At 56.5% G+C, this 17,178-nt stretch overlaps 1 protein-coding gene across 1 annotated transcript; it reads left to right on the top strand.

Moving 5' to 3' along the window:
* The first annotated feature begins 272 nt into the window (after positions 1-272).
* CAPN10 (calpain 10) lies at positions 273-13,024 on the top strand. Its single transcript, XM_079782828.1, is given in 13 exon segments — positions 273-736; positions 738-858; positions 3,501-3,632; positions 4,810-5,006; positions 5,822-6,039; positions 7,634-7,775; positions 8,443-8,609; positions 8,785-9,065; positions 9,930-10,132; positions 10,240-10,495; positions 12,000-12,199; positions 12,415-12,460; positions 12,628-13,024. Coding segments are annotated over 13 exon segments (2,442 nt in total). The 5' UTR covers positions 273-287; the 3' UTR covers positions 12,658-13,024.
* Positions 13,025-17,178: the final 4,154 nt, after the last annotated feature.

Genomic DNA, 17,178 nt, shown 5'->3' on the forward strand with positions numbered 1-17,178 from the left:
GCCACCGGCCACCTGGGGACCAGGAGGATGCTCCAGCGCCTGCCCTTCCCCGCTCAGGACCCAGCTTCTGATCCCAGCCGCCTTGAGACAGCCTGCCAAGCCTAGGGAGACCCTCCCCCCTGGGCCGTCTTATTCCCACGAACCCAGGACACCGCTACAACACCGGCAGACACCTCCGACCGCTCACTACCTGCCCGCCCAAGCGGGTCTCCCATTGGATCCGCCCACAAAGGCGGATCCGCCGCCGCACGCCGGAAGGAGAGGCGCGTTCTGGGAGGCAGCGCTGCATGCTGGGACCGGTGGTCCGCGGCGCGACCTCGGCCGAGGCGGCTTCTCCGCTCCCTTCAGCCCTCATAGCCCGCGAGTCCAAGCGGTTCCGACGCCCTGGCCCGACCCGCACAGGCCCAAGGACAAGACTCCCGCCAGCCTCGCAGAAGGTGAACCTCGGCAGGAACAGTTCCGGGCACCTTCGGCCCGGAAGGAGAAGTGCCGCCGGGGCGACGTCGCGCGTCGCGAGAGGCGAGCTCGGAAGCCACGCCCTCGGGGGCTGGGGCCACCGAGCGGCGGTGGAGTCCGTGCAGCGGCTCCGACCCGGGGAGAGCCTGGCGAAGCATTGGGGCGTAGGCCAGCCCCGGACCGGCAGCCGACTCGGCCCCTCGCGGGGCTGCGCTCCCCCTGGGCCCCGCTCGGCGCTGGGGCGTGGGCTGCATATGGGAGCCCGGGGCGCTCAAGATGCGCGCGCCCGCCAGGGAGCTCTTCCGGGACCCCGCCTTCCCTGCCTCGGACTCCTCGCTCTTCTCCAGTTTCTCCACGCCGCTGGCCCAGTTCCGGGGGGACATCACGTGGAGGCGGCCTCAGGTGAGCGGCTGGGTCTTGGTTAAGGTCTCTGCACGGTGTTTCCTGCCGGGGTGCGAGCGCGGAGGCCGGCTCGGTGGCCGGGGTCAGCCCGGTCTGGGCGCGCGGTGGCCCGCAGGGTCTGCCTGCTGTCCCCAGGAGTAGGTCCCCAGGCTCCCTACCCCACATGGTAGCTCCCTCTGAAGCTGACTCAGGGTGTGCTAAGCCCCGAGCTCAGGGTCCCCACCTGTGAGAGCGCAGTTCCGTTCCGAAGGGGATTGAGGCTCAGCGAGAGGGGCGTGTCCACAGACACAAACCCAGCCCCACCTCCCTGCTCCTGCTCTGAAGGGCGTCTCAACCAGAGTTTGCTTGTGTGTCTGCTGATATTCTCGTGCTCCCATGGAAGGGCCAGGATGAGCCTATGAAGCAAAGCCACTCTGCTCTGCAGATTTCTCTTTTGGACTTAGTGCACCTGCATTTTCAGATGTAAACATCTTAAGGTGGTAACTTAAAGGGATGCTCTGGCCTAGTGTTATGTTGACATCTGTAGAAATTGTCTGCTGAATAACACTGCCCTGGGACAACAAGCCTGCCTCCCCCAGGGTGTACGTGGCCGCCAGAACTTCTGGGCTCTGGTGATTGAGGCGCCTTTCTGGTGCTGCCCCGCGAGGGCCTGTTTGGCCTGGGAGGAGCCACGGCATGAAGAGCTTTAGAGGCCACACGAGTGGGATTTGGGTAAAAATGGATCTTAGTTGCGATGGGAGGCCATTAGAGGTTTTTTTGTAGGGGAGTGATTTAGCTGGGTATGAGTTTGAAGAAGCTCACTCTTACTGCCTGTGGGAAGTGGATGGTCAGGGCAGGAATGCCATTGCAGTGGTCCTGAGAAGGACGAAGGGGCTTAGATTAGTGTGACAGACGTTAGCACTTAGATGGGTCTTAGTGGCCGATTAGAAGTAGAGGGTGAAGATAATGACTTCTAGATTTGGAGCCTGAGCACCTGGGTGGATGGTGGTCCCATTTGATGTACTAGGGCAGTGGTCGGCAAACTCATTAGTCAACAGAGCCAAATATCTACAGTACAACGATTGAAATTTCTTTTGAGAGCCAAATTTTTTAAACTTAAACTTCTTCTAACGCCACTTCTTTAAAATAGACTCGCCCAGGCCGTGGTATTTTGTGGAAGAGCCACACTCAAGGGGCCAAAGTGCCTCATGTGGCTCGTGAGCCGCATTTTGCCGACCACGGTACTAGGGGAAAGTGGCAGGGGTGGGGGTGGGGGTGGAAATCTAGGATTGGTTTTGCTCTCACATGTAATTGGTGCTGTCAGTGGGCAGGTGGATGTGAGTTGGGAGTTCAGAACCATCCGGGTAGAGGCTCGATCTGGGAATTGGACTGTAACGTGGCTTACGGGCCAGGGCCTGGAAGAGAGTGTCAGATAGAGGAGGACTCGGACTCGGAACTGAGCCTGGAGGAGCTTTAACATTTCCCAGTGGGGTCAGCAAGTGCTGGGACAGGTATACTTGAGAAGCAGCAGGCAGTGAGGTGAAAAGACACCCAGGGTACATGGAATCATGGAAACCACCAGAGAGCTGCTGGGGTTAAGGGACAGCACTCCACCACCACCCTCCCTTCTCTCTCACACACACACAAAGCACACACACACTGTTCTGATGCTGTGGAATTCAACAGGACACTGATGTCTGTTGCATTTGACAACATGGAGGTGACACTGGTAAAGAAGGTTTGGGGGTATGAAGCTAGAGGGGCCTGCAGGGGCGGGGGAGGGGGACAAGTAGAGCTGATGGCAGCTCTTTTCAGAAGTTTGTCAGTGAAGAGAAACCTAGAAGGGAAATAGTGCTGAGGGGCAGTGTCGTAGAGAAGACGGAGATTCTGCTTGTGCCTTATGCTGGAGGGATTTTGCCCGAGTAGGTGGAAGAGGGAAGGGGTCTCAGGAGGAATGCAGGCTTGAAGCAGGAGAGGGGGCAGGTCAGGTGGCTTCTAATGAAGCATGAGGCGAGGACATTTTGAGAAGAGGGAGTATAGGAGGCATAAGCTCACCCAGGCTGTGGGAAAGTGAGCCTTTTAGAGAAACAGTGGGATTTCCAGCAGTAGAGAGGACCCACTCAAGATTCCCCATTATGAACTTAAAGTGAAACCATTTGCTCAGGTAGCTCAGCTGGTTAGAGCATTGTCCCAAAACACCAGGGGTGAGGATTTGATTCTCAGTCAGGGTACATATATGAATCAACCAATGAATATATAAATAAGTGGAATAACAAATTAATTTCTCTCCCCTCTCCCCTTTCCTCTCTCTCTGCAAAAATCAATAAGTAAAATTAAAAGATAATAAAGTGAAGCCAGTTTCTAGATGAACATTTAGCTGTTTTGAGAAGGGAAGTGGTAGCATTCATCCAGAGTTGGGAGTTTTGCCAATTAAGGAATGTGGAGGACAGACAGGGACCCCATAATCTAAGCTGGACAGAGTGACCTGAAACCAGGAGGGGCTGACAGATAATGTCTGCAAGAAGCCAGCTGCTTCCCTTCCCTTGTTAGGCAGCATGGATAAGCAGAAAAGCTCCTCCCAGCCCGTCACCTAGATCCTGTGTTCTCTATTTTAAAGACTGGCATGAGGCATGATGTAACTGGACAATTTTCTTTATTTTTAGGAAATTTGTGCTACGCCCCGGCTGTTTCCAGATAACCCACAGGAAGGGCAGGTGAAGCAAGGGCTTCTGGGGGACTGCTGGTTCCTGTGTGCCTGCGCCGCCCTGCAGAAGAGCCGGCACCTCCTGGACCAGGTGTCTGTGATAGTGCAGCTTTCTCTTCTGCTCTGTCTTCCTGTCTGCTGTGCCCAGGAAGGAAGCAAGAGGCCAGGCGGCTGAACCCCTTGTTCTGTGGGGCTCTGCTGCAGCTGCTCAGCATGGGCAGTGGGGAGCTCAGCTGTCAGGCCACAGGGGCTCCCAGGCACGACGCAGTGTCTCCTCTCCTGCAGCGGTACTTTCTGCCCTGCTCTGCCAAACCCCGAGCACGCTTCTTATGGAGTCAGAACCATGCATCTGAACTAAAAAGTCAAACATGCCAGCCTGGACAGGAAAGGGTTGGCTGAGGGAGCCTGTGCCCTGGTTTGGAATTAGTGTCCTTAGCTAGTTAACTTCTTAAATAGGTTTTAAATATAAATTGGCAAAAGATGATTGAAACTCTTTCTGACACCACAGGTGTAGAAGGCCTGCTCAGACTCCCTCCCTGGACCATTGATGGCCTTCTGTTTGGCTTCTTGCTAAGTATCACCAATGAATGCAGCAATGTTCATTGACAGTGGTGACCCCGTTCAGAGCTCATCCTGGGTCCCAGCCCCATGCTAATAAGCACAGCACATTGCTGGCTTTCACTCACAGGCCTCACTGGATGTGACCCATTTTCACCAATGAGGGCACTAGAACCATTGTCACTGATTTCTGGCTAGTGAGTGGCAGAACAGGACCAAACACGTCGTCTAGGTGCGCAGTCCCCACTGCCTCTTGGTTCAGAACAAACCTGGCAGTGAACATGGGTCCAGGTGCTGGCAGAGGTCCTGGGCTTCAGGCATCTGCAGGAGGGTTGCTGTGCCCATGGCAACCTGCCATCTGCAGCCAGCTCTGCTGAGAATTGGGTCTCATGCTTCTAAAAGTCACATTTGTTTTAGATTCAGGTCAAGGGCTTATTTGGGACATTAGGGCATAATGGTTGACTTTAAGTTTTTGGAGACACTGGCTCCCTCACTATGGTCTTAAAATATTTTATTGAGAAGTCTGGATTTTCAGTCCAGTGGTCGGTTTTCCATGAGCACTGCTTCAAGGCATGGAATGAGGCAGATCCTTTGCAGACCGCAGGGTACTGTGGGACAATACAGTGTGGTCACACTCTGGTTAGCACGCTTGGAGGGCGCTGTGAGATATTGTCTCATGGTCTCCTTTTGCCTTTCCCTGTGCACGGTAGGTCTTTCTTCCCGGACAGCCGAGCTGGCTCGACCAGACATACCGTGGCTCCTTCACCTGTCGAGTTTGGCAGTTTGGACGCTGGGTGGAGGTGACCATAGATGATCGTCTGCCTTGTCTTGCAGGGAGACTCTGCTTCTCCCGGTGCCAGAGAGAGGATGTGTTCTGGCTTCCTTTACTGGAGAAGGTCTATGCCAAGTACGTGTGCTGGAGGCTGGCGGGCTGGGCCATGCCACCTTAGACTGCCCCCAGGGGCAGGTCTCTGCTCTCCCTCGCTGCAGAATCCTGTCATTTCCAGGCACTTGGCGGCAGGTCCTGGGGTGGGGCTGACTGGTCCGGAGACGGGAACTCTTGAGGGTTGGCCTGTGGTTTGCCTCCCTTTCCCTGCCCTTATTTCACAGGTGGGCATGAGGGAGGATGTATATTTTCTTCCTTTCTCTTTCCTCAAAACCCAGAAAGAAAGATGTTTCCATCTATTTGTTTTTCACCCCTGGGGACAGGCTGCCTTTCTGCAGCTTGTTGGGGAGGAAAGAGGCCAGCTAAGTATCAGCCTTTTTAGCTGGTCCTGACTGAGCCCAAAACCCTCATGCAGAGTGAATCGAGGCCCTTCCTTCCTAGAATGCATTTACCATCTTGCTGACAGTGAACTGATAGGCAGGCCTTTGCACCGAGGACAGGAGGGAGGCCTGCTGCTGACATTGGGGTTGGGTCCCATCAGATGGAGTGGATGTCACAGCCTCTGCCCACACTGCCTCACGCTTGTGCCCACACTGGCAGTAGAAGAGGTTCTGCACGTGGCAGAGGCGGCTGGGCTTTGCTGGGACACTGCATGTCAGCCGTGAAGGCATAATTGCGTCTGGCTGTGGTGAAGGCGAGGCAGCAGGAAAGAAAAGCGATGGAAGCCGGGTGGATGGGATCACAGGATGATTTGGAGTATCGTAGACCAAGGGGATAGAAGAGAGGCAGGGTGCTGCTCCCCTTGCCTGAGGCTCATTCCTGTGTCTGTCTCCCAGGGTCCATGGGTCCTACGAGCACCTATGGGCAGGGCAGGTGGCAGATGCCCTGGTGGACCTAACCGGTGGCCTGGCAGAAAGGTGGAACCTGAAGAACTTGGCAAGCAGCAGTAGCCAACAGGATGGATCTGGCAGCTCAGAGCGCAAGACTTGTTGGCAGCTGCTCAGCCTCAAGGAGCGGTGTCTGATCAGCTGCTCAGTGTTCAGCCCCAGAGCAGGTGAGGCGGTGGTCATGCAAAGGGCCTACACACACACACACCCTCAGATCCTGTAGGCAATCCCTGAGGCCCTGTCTGGAATGAGTAGAAAGTGGGGACATTTGTCCTACCAAGCTGGTGTCTGGCTGTGTGACCTTGTCCTGCTGCCTGCCCCTCTCCAGAAGGAGGGGTCCCTTTTCCCTTGACCAGGACTTACCTCCAGGGCAGGCAGGAGCCTGTGTGAGGTTACCGCTGTGCAGAGATGGCCTAGGAAGCACGTGGTGGCACCATCTCTGGCTCAGCTGACACCCTGTGAAATCAGCACTCAGGTTTCCACTGTAGTGATATGTATGTTCATTGAAGAAAAGTTGTTGAAAGGAAAAACTCCCTCAAACATAGCTACCTTTGACTTTTTAGTATACTTCCTCAGTTTTTCATAAATGTACTTTTTGCATTCTGCATCCTAGATTTTATATGTTACATAAACTTTGTCAACTTATCTCATCAGTGGATCTGCTGTAGCTTCTTTCATCTTTCCCTTCATGTTGGAAGTTTAAGGTCTTTCTGATTTTATGCTGTTATAAATAACAGCATCTCTATGCATACAAGTTTCCTATTTAGTATTATTTCCACAATGGAATTTTTATATATTTTTTTAAATTGATTTCAGAGAGGAAGGCGGGGGGGGGGGGGTGGGAGAGAGAGAGAGAGGGAGAGAGAGAGAGAAATGACAGAATCATTGATCGGCTGCCTCCCGCATGCCCCCTATTGGGGATCGAGCCCGAAACCTGGGCATGTGCCCTGACTGGGGATCAAACTGTGACCTCCTGGTTCATAAATCAACACTCAACCATTGACCCACCCGGGCCGGGCCACAATGGAATATTTTATCAAAGACTGAACATTGAAATAAATTGGCTCTTGTTGACAATTATGCTCCTGGTGTATGTGTGAGGGTTGGCACAGGCCTGGGACAGGCTCCTCCCCTGAGGGTGGGCTAGACACAGGCTGCTGGAGGTCACCTGGAGCCCACTGAAGTGGCAAGGGGCTGGGGACATGGGTGGTAGCTACAGTGCCATTCTGAAGAAAGCATTTAGAGACAGCCCAGGAGTTTCTTCTCTTTGCGTTGGACCACCACCCCTCCTCTCCAGGTAGGTGTCGTCCTGTTTGGCTCCTTCTATGTCTTCTGTCTCTTGTCACAGGGCAGGTGGAGTCGTTTCTCCTCGGACCTCAGTCCTCCCACTGCCCATCCATCCTCCCCAGTTGGCATTGCCAAGTGATCTCCCTTTTCCCTTGGTGGTCACAGACTGTTGATGACAGTGCTGACAGTAGCACTTTTGAGACCTGGCCCTGCACCAGGCATCCTGCATGGCCATGTGACCAGCTAATGAGGCCCAGAGAAGGAAATGAGCTGCCAGGCCTGGTCCAGTTCCCTCGCTGGGGCTCTGTGCTGCCTAAGGCCACTGCTGAGCTAACTGTCCACGTGCTTAGGAAAGGAGCCCCAGGTGATCTGTGGGATCTGGGGGGCTGGACCAGTCCCCAGGGAAGGAGACAAGACCTGTACATCTGCTGGGTTTGGGGATTCCTGCCCTTGACTGAGCTGTTCCTCGCCTAGGTGCCAGGGAGCTGGGGGAATTTCACGCCTTCATCGTCTCGGACCTGCGCGAGCTCCGGGGTCAGGCTGGTCAGAGCATCTTGCTGCTTCGCATTCAGAACCCCTGGGGCCGGCGGTGCTGGCAGGGGCCCTGGAGAGAGGGGTGAGTGCAGTTGGCACTGCCATTAAGGGGGTGGGGGGGGGCCTGCAGGCCCAGAGGGGAATCCTGGGCCCCCGTGCTGTGGTTGGTGCCATGGTAGTTTCTGTGGTCAGGACAGTGCTCAATTGGCTCCCAGCAAGGCCCCCTTAACCTTAAGGCCACATGGTCTGTGCTTGGCGTCAGGTGGTCCAGGAGGCTGGCTTAGTGCTTGGTGCTGAGGGTGCCCATGGAACAGTAGACGCCCAGCCAGGCTGAGGGACAGCGACCTATGAGATGCCTACGCTATGTCCTCAGCTTGGCTTTTAAGACCCGTAACTGATGGACGAGGGCGTTGTGACAGTCCCCTTAGGTGGCCAGGGTGGTGAGCAGATCCCACACTTGGTCTGAGCAACCATGCCTGAAGCGATGGGCAGATGTCCTTCTGTCACTGCTCACTGACCCATTCGCTCATCCAGGTCATGTGGCAGGAAGAGAGGTGATGGCCCTGAGGAAGGTTCAGCCCAGGGCAAATGGAAGCGTGGGAAGGGGGCCACAGAGTTTGGCCCCAAGGTGCTTCAGGGACAGGGCTCTCAGGACACCCTCTGTCCCCTCTGGCTCCTCTTGCCCCACTGCACCATCAGTGCTGTCACTCTCAGATGAGAGATCTCCGCTGACCTGAGTTTCCTGCCAGGGGTGAAGGGTGGACCCAGGTGGACCCAGTGGACTCGGCGGAGCTGCTGTCCCAGCTCCAGGAAGGGGAGTTCTGGGTGGAGGAGGAGGAGTTTCTCCGTGAATTTGACGAGGTCACCATTGGCTACCCGGTTACGGAGGCTGGCCATCTGCAGAGCCTCTACTCAGGTAACCAGTACCATTCCTGGGGCAGCCTTCGGGGGGTGCATTGCGGCCACCCGAATGGACTCTGCTTTCTGAAGTCAAGCCTGAGCAGGCGCCCGCATCCCCTGCGGTGGCTCCCGGTGGGGGACGCTGGTGTCTGAGCATGGGGAGCCTGACCTGTGGTGTGCTCTTGCCCTAGAGAAGGTGCTCAGCCACACTCAGGAGCTGCCGGGAGCCTGGGTCCAGGGGCAGTCCGCAGGAGGCTGCCGGAACAACAGCGGCTTTCCCAGCAACCCCAAGTTCTGGCTGCGGGTCTCAGAACCAAGCGAGGTGTACATTGCCGTCCTGCAGAGGCCCAGGATGCGCACGGTGGACTGGGCCGGCCGGGCCCAGGTGCCGGTGGGGGGCAGCCACATTGTATGGAGCCCGGCAAGCATTCCGGGCAAGGACTACCCTGCCGTGGGTCTGCATCTCTGGAAGGTAACTCTGCTGGGCCAGCTTCCCACTCACTGAAGTACAGGGTCCAAGATGGGAGACACATGGATGTCTGAATCCTAGGAGCTGCAGTGCTGGGACACGCATGACTGACAAGAGCCCCACAGGCCTCCCCCCCACCCCCCCGCCCTGGCTGTCCTGGGGATCATGTGCCTGTTGGGGCTCCCACAGACCCCGCACTGAGAGGACTGGGTTCCCGGCCTGGCCCCGGGAGGGCCAAAGGAAACCAGAACCAAAGTCCCGAGTCGGTGGGGCTCTGGGGGCTGGTGTTTGTGGAGGTCTGAGTCCAGCTTGGCTTCTTGTGGGACCTGTAGAGGTCACTCCACCCTCCCTGTGCCCTCAGTCTCCTCCCTATCAGGTGGGGATGGTGACGGCTGATCCTGTGGGATTGTGCAAGGAGCCCTCTGGCCCCCAATGGAGATGCCTGTCCTGGGGACAGGAGCATGGCTGGTGCAGGAACTTGCCTATTTGCTGCCATGGCCTAGTTTTTAGTCTTTGTATGTCCTGCCAAGGTCTCATAGCACAAGGCACAGTGTTCCCTGTCCCTCTGTGGGTGTGGCTTACATTGTGTTCCTTTCTTCCTGCTGAGTTGCTGGAAAGCCTTTTATCCAGCAGCCCCAGGTTGCGGTAGCCGTGGGCACAGCCCTTTTGCGTCTGTGTGTCCCGGGGCAGGAGGTCCTGCAGGCTCTCAAGGGGACAGGCTGAGTGGAAGCCCAGGGTCATGGGCATTTTCAGCCGGCCCCTGGGAGGTGGAGTGGTTTCATGTGTTAACTCCTTTGAGGAGAGGCCCTGATGCCAGGAGGGTGGGGCAGGTCTCTGTGAGTTCCCACACAGGCCTCCTCTCCACAGGTGGAGAAGCGGCGGGTCAGCCTGCCCAGGATCCTGTCTACACCCCCTGTGGCTGGCACTGTGTGCCATGCGTATGACCGTGAGGTCCATCTCCGCTGTGAGCTCACCCCCGGCTACTACCTGGCCGTCCCCAGCACCTTCTTAAAGAATGTGCCAGGACAGTTTTTGCTCCGGGTCTTCTCCAGCGGGAGAGTCTCCCTCAGGTGAGGGGCCTGGCCATTTCTTTGGGGGCCTGTGTGCTCCTGCCTTGACCGAGGCAGGCCAGACGGTGCCTTTAGCCCCCCGTCCTGTGCTTGTCTTTCCCGGGCAGTGCCATCAAGACAGTGGTCCAGAGCCCTGGCCCTGGGGAGACTCTGTTGGCGGGGGAGTGGGAGACTGTGCAGCTGCAGGGCTCCTGGAAGATCGGCCAGACAGCTGGGGGCAGCCGGAACTTCGCCTCCTACTCCAGCAACCCCTGTTTCCCCCTCACGGTCCCTGAGGGTTCAGGCCCCCGCTGCGTCCGGATCACTCTGCACCAGCACTGCCTAGACAGCGACTGCCACCCCATCGGCTTCCATGTTTTCCAGGCAAGCTCTGAGAGCTCTTGGAGGTCTGGGGGGACCGTGAGCCAGGATGGGGTGGGGCGTGATGTGGAGCCCTGGACTTAGTCATTTGGGCATGTTGCCCAGGCTGGCTGGTCATGTGCATGACTCATTTCTAGGTTTCATCAAGTCTGTAATTCACCGGGGGTCACAGGTAGCTCAGGCATCCCCTTGTCCCTTTGCTCTGGCTCAGAACAACTATGTCATGGGGCCAGTTCTCCCCAGGACAGTGCCTCCCACCCAGGAGGCCAATGGCATCACCCGGGAGTGATCAGTCAAACACCAGCAGCACCCCAGAGCTGTGTAACCCTGCCCTCTGCCCATGGCCCGCAGCATGAGGCTGTTCCTGGGTGCGTATATGCCCCTGAGAGCCAGGGAGAAGTGGGTGATGGCGAGGGTTTGCGGGAAAGCGCAGTAAAGGGGGTTTGGGGAAGGCCACATTGGCTAAGACCATTGGGGAACTGACAGCCACTCTGCTGCCCAAATGGCGCTGCCAGGAGTTTCAGATCAGGAAGAAAACAAAGCCAGGTGGTGGTGAGGAGCTCGCAAGGTCCCCGAGGTTCTCGGGGCCAGGCAGCTCAGTCTGAGGGCTACAGTGGGCTCAGCTGTGTGGGGTGGCTCCTGAATCCCAGACAGGTCCAAGGAAAGAGAGGGCTTCCAGGAACTCAGGCTGAAAGTATGTTGTCCCCACTTTGTCCTAGAATGGCTGTGAGCCCAGAGGAGTCCAGAAGGGGGTGCTGCCAATGAGGTATAGCCTCCCAGAGCACCTTCCTTGGCGGTCGGCTCTCTCCCACCTTGTAGGCAAAACACGCTTAGCAGACCTGTAGTTGGAGGAAGGGGAGAAGTCAGAGGTTGCAGGTCCAGACCGCATGGCCAAGGAGGCTCCTCAGCCCACACACTGTTTGTTGTGCCCCCGGGGGCCCAGTTCTAGACGGGCAGGGTGAAGTGGCCGGTGTTCCAGGATCTGAGGGGGGAAGAGGCACACGTAGCCTGGAGCACAGGTGATCTGGGGGGAAGGGAGAATTTTCTGATTGAGAAGGTTCTGTACCCTAGAGAATGGGGAGAGCTGCTGAGAAACCCCCTTCCCAAGAGTGGAGACACCAGGAGCTTGGAAAAAAGTGCCCGTGGCCAGCAGGTGCCTCAGGGCCTAAGCAGGGGCAATTTGGGTGGTTCCAAGGCATGGACACCTGACACCTGATGGGGCTTCCTGGCAAGGGTGGCAGGGCCTCAGTGAGTGGTGAGCCCAGCTTTGGGGGGCTGCTGCTCCTCCTTGGAAGGGGGCGCATGTATGGTGGGGGACCAGGCATGAAGCCCCAGGAGGTCCAAGCAGACGGCAGCCGGGGCTGCTCCAGCCCAGCACACCCTCAGCATGTTCCCAGCTGGGGCTGCTTTGGGCCTGGGAAAGAGAGCAGCCCGACTGAGACTGAGGACAATGGGCATCTCTACCCGCCCCATGGACAAGCTTCCTAGTCAGTCTGTGCCTCCCCAGGTTCCAGCGGACAGCGGGGGCCAGAGCACGCCCTCCCTGCTGCTCCAGAAGCCTCTGCTGAGCTGTGTGCCACATTGCTACACCCAGGAAGTGAGCCGCATCTGCCACCTGTCTGCAGGGACCTACAGGATTGTGCCCTCCACCTACCTGCCAGACACAGAGGGGGCCTTCACAGTGACCATCTCAACCAGAATAGACAGGTGGGGCGGTGGGGGGCTGTAGTCCTCAGGACCTTAGTGCCCACCTTCACTGTGTTCTCCCACCTGCCTCACATGCCCCCGCTGTTAGCTGTCCTGGCATAGACCAGGGGCTGACACAGTACCTGGGGACTCCTTGCCTGTCAGCCTATGGGGGTGTAGATGCGCCTGCGTGCTGGGGAGGGGCCTTGGGCTGACCCAGGTGTTCTTTCCCACAGACGCTCCATTCACAGCCAGGAAATGCTGGGGCAGCTCCTCCAAGAGGTACATGGGGCCTGGGAGGGGCTTCCTGGTGCCCTGGGGCCTTCATTCCCCAGCCTCTCCCAGAGGGTCACACTGCAGACTAGGCTGTCCTGAGGCATGAGGTGCACTGTGTCTTCCCTGCTGTCCAGGCAGCCACTGCCCACACCTCACCATCTCTCCTTTCACAGGCCTCCTTCATGGCAGTGATGAAGACCTAACTGGATAACCCCGCTGGAGTCCTCAGAGGCCTCCCTTGGCCCATGATGTCCTCACACAGCGTCCTTGCTCGGTGCCACCAGCCTCAGTGCTGTAGCTGCCAGTCCTGCACTGAGCAGCTGCATGTGCCTGTGGCACTAAGTGAAGGTTCCTCATCCTGGAGAGAGGCAGCCCCGGGGTCAGGCAGGTGCTGCAGGGAGGGCAAGAAAGGCCCAACGCAAGTGTCCTGGTCCCCAAGCTATGACAACAGCTCTGCCGAGTCCCTCCGGGCTCCTGAGAGACCTCATAGCTGGCAGACGAGTGTGTCAGCACACAGCTGTTTGCAGCACTTCTGGATGTAACTTTATAAATAAACATGAATACTGAGCAGTTTACAGATGTCTTATTTCAGGCAGGGAGACCCTAGGAGGATCGCAGCCTCCAAGGTGGGAAGGTTCAGGGAGGAGGAGGGGGTGAGACAATGTTCGGAGGGTCAAGGAGGAGGATCTGGTGCACAGGGCAGGTGTAGGAGGGATGCTTCCTGCCATCTTCCCACCTGGCAGCCTTGCCATCACCAACCAATGGTATTCCCAGGTGTGGAAAGGCAGGCACCAGAGAACCCGAGGCCTGGTGTTCCGCTGCGCGGCATTGCCACATGCAGTCAGTGTTGACGCTTGCCAGGGTCGTGCCTGGGACCCCTCCCCATATCCGACACAGCAAATCCCATCTTGCCCCTCCGACTCAGTCTGCATCATGTCAACATCAGCCAGGGCGTCCAGCCAGCTGAGTGTCTGTCCTGGGAAAAATTGCCACTGCCTCTTGTCCAGTCCGCACAAGTGACCTGCTTCTGAGCTTTCCCAACTGCCCTTCGTGGCCGCACCCCTGTACCTGAGGCCTAGTGATCTGGATTAGGGCTGCCCTGCAGTGGAACCCCCAGTCCATAGAGGCCACACGAACTCAAATGGAGCTACCACTCACACATCTTCAGGGAGGTCCTCATGTTCAACCCCTGTGGTGCCAGTGTTACCATTATAATTAGTTATTATTAATAATAGGAAAAGAGCTAAGGGGAGGCCAGACATTATAAGCATAGCCATCAGGAACCTGCAATTTCACACCACCAGGGAACCACCAGTCCGGTCCCTGCAGGTCACTGGCAGAAAGGACTGAACAAAGGGGAAGACGGGTATGGGCAGTGAAGTGGGTGATGTAGGGAAAATACTTGCCTGTCAGTCTAACCTTAGAACAAAGATAATTGGCCAGAGGGGTGGAGCCACAGCAAGCCTGAGAAAATGTGGGAATATATCATCCTGAGACAAAGGAATTCACTCTCGTTCCTCTGGCTTTGTCCTGCTTCCTTTGCTCCTGTGTTCTCCCCAAAGCCCTATGGCCCTAAAAACTACATGGCCCAAAGCCACGTGGACCCCACACACACGGGCTGCAGCTGGGGACACAAGCTAAGCTAGCCAGATGCTGGACTGGACTGTGCACATGAGGAGTGGAAACTGGACACTGACTTTAATCCTAGCTTTGCTGAAGACAAAATAGGACTTTTTCCTTGGTGGGACAGGGGAAAATGGGAACTTAGAAACTCAGGGGTTTAATTCCACACAAATAAATACCACTTATTCTCCCATGTGAATCTCAGGAAAGTCCTTTCCTTGTGACATCACAAGAAGCCGACTTCCACAGGCGAAAGGTGGGGACACAGAGAGCACCCCACCGATAACACCGGTTTTGATTTGTTTTCTGTAGGGTGAAGGTTTCGGTGTGCCCTTGGCCTTTCTGACTGGCATGCCTGACCCACCGAGGGTGCTGGTCATTTGCCATGTGTCAGCCCCAATTATGTGCTTAGAGACTAGGGAGTGACCCCAAGAGCCCACTGTTGCCACTGATTGGTCAAGCCAGCTGTGTGTGCACCCCTGCTCCAGGTAGATCGCTGGCCCTGGGGGCTGCTCCAGCTGAGGAGCCTGCACCTCTGGGCTTTGTCATCCATCTTCTGTTTTCCACTTGTTTTGCTGCGAAGCAGTTTGATTACATGAAAAGTGAGAAAGCCAAGCATTATGTCACCCATTAAGATTCCCCGCAGGGTGGCCCTGTGTGTGTATAGGGGGGCGGGGGGCGGGGGAGTACCACCCTTCCAGAGGAGGCGGCTGTGGTAGACAATGTGAGATGCGGCTAACTGCCCCATCACATCTGGGCAAGGGGCCCAGAACTCTCAAAGGCAGGGGCTAGCCTTTCCGGGACAGAGGGGTGAGGGTGGCAGCTGGTGCTGGCTCCTCCCCAAAACCCTTGGGTGACTCACCCTTTCTCCTCTGAGGCACCCTGGTTGTGACAGGATCTGGGACAAGTCTCGGTCTCTCGTTGGGTGGTGGGGAAGGACTTGCTTGACAGAGGGCCCAGTCGGGGTGAGTCAGTGGCCCTCAGGGCTTCTAGGACCTGTGTGGTTGGGGCAGTCAGGCACGGTCTCCATGCCCCTCCCAGCCAGCCCCTCCTGCCTGGGCCTGAGCTGGCCTTAGATGGACCTTACAAGGCACAGGCAGAGCTGAAGGAGACCTTCCCTGGGGCAGCCTCTGCAGCCACAGGGTCTGGATCCACTCAGTGCAGTCAGTCTCTGGTCTTCAGTCTCTGGACTCCAATGTCCTTGTTGAAAACCTGTCTGGGCTCTGTCCCCACCCACAGTGTGCCCTCCACACCCCCATCCCGGCTCCGGCCCTCTGGTTTGCCCTGGAGTCCTTGGTAGCCTGGTAGCGGGGGTGGGCCAGCCTGTCCAGAGGAGTGGAGGAACATGGGCTGTTCCCCATTCTTCCAGGGTCTGAGCAGGCCCCCCTCCCACCCCATGGCCTATCTCCCATGCCTGAGACACCTGGGCCTCAGTCTTTGTATTCTCACATCTGTGGCCAGTCCGGAGCCCAGTGCTGGGCAGCTCGGGCTGAGCTGGGGTTCCATGGAACCCAGAGGAGCAGCCTGCCCAGCCAAGCTGAGTGCCAGTGCTGAGCCCAGGGCTATGTCCAGCCAGAGCCAGGACCTGCCAGTAGGGGCGTGAAGACCGCCTCCCTCCTGTGCACAGTAGCTGGCAGTTGTAGTGGGGCAGGTGTGAGTGTGTGCAGGTGAGAACAGCTTTCCCATCCTTCTCAGCAGACTTTGCCCGCATTGTTTGCGGTTCCTTCTCATTTTCACTTCCTGCTGCAGAGGCATGGTGCCTTCTCCGTGGGAGCCGTGTCCTACCCAGTCCTGGTCCTGGGCCTTCTCTCTAATGTCTTCACCCACCCTCCCTCCCCCAAGCCTGGATCAGCGTGGAGGGTGGCAGAGCTTCTGCAGTGAGTACTGAGACCCCGGGGCCCTGCGAGCAGGTAGACAGGGAAGGGGCCTGGCCTGCCAGACTTCCTGGACAGGAGGCGGGATGGAAAGGGGGCAGGGATAGCCAGACTGCCGCCAAGTTCTCAGAAGTTCCAAGCTCTCTTTTCTCTGTCTCTTGGTTCACAATAATTTCTTGCTCAGTGTCCCATGGATGCTTCATTTGATTTTACTGGATTCCGCCCCCAACATTTAACAGATTTAAACTGGTTTTGCTGCGTTTTGAGGTGAATAAAAGAGTCATGTTGCTCCTGGGAACACTTTGGGGTCTTTGGACATGGCTGTGTTCCTTAAGGGGAGGGTCTACTCCAGTTTTAAGGGTGAGTTTGGGGACAGGCTGTGCCCACCAGCTCCCTGTAGTATTCAGTTCTGCAGGTCTGGGGCCCCTATGTAGTCCTGACAAGGAGGTGGCAGATGATGTGTGGGGGTGGTCCTTGATTAGGGTCAGCCAGGAGCAGGGCAGAAGCTGGCAGGAGCTGGGCATCCCCAGGGAATGAAAAGGAGCTCTCTGTGCCTGCAGTGCAGGTGGGAGAGGGGCAGGTTCAGAGAACATGGCGAGCGCTAAGGCTGGAGGGGTAGGTAAAGAAAGGGCCTTGAGGCCGTTTAAAGAGCTTGGATCTTTTCTCTTGGGCAGGGGCAGCCATTGCAGTTTTAAGCAGGGCCTGATGTGAGTTTATTTGACATCTCCCTCTGGCTGAGGTCTTGGGGATAGACTGGAGGTTGGGGACCAACTTGAAGACTGTTGCAGACATCCAAGGAACAGATGGTTGTGTCCTAGCTAGACGGGAGGTGGTGGAGGCCGAAAGAAGAGGTCAGTGTCTAGATATGCCCAGGAAGCATAACCAGCAGACACAACACTTGAGGCTTCAGGGTTTGATTGTATAGATCAATATGAGAATCCATGAGCATGGTATACCTCTCCATCTACTTTCATCTATGGAGACCTTCTTGAGTCTCTCTCAGCAGTATTTTGTAGCTTTGAGCATACACGTTTTACTTTTTTCTCAAGTACTTTGTTTTTTGATGCTTACAAATGCTACTGTATTTTTAGTTTCCTTTTTTCAGTTGTTTGTTGCCAGAAATACATTTTTTTGTCTATTAATCTCATAGCCTATAACATTGCTAATTCATTTATTGGTTCATAGTTATGGGGTAAGTTCCTTTGGATTTTCTGTATTCACAATGAT

This window comes from Cnephaeus nilssonii, assembly GCF_951640355.1.
Source record: "Cnephaeus nilssonii genome assembly, chromosome: 10".
Lineage (NCBI taxonomy): Eukaryota > Metazoa > Chordata > Mammalia > Chiroptera > Vespertilionidae > Cnephaeus > Cnephaeus nilssonii.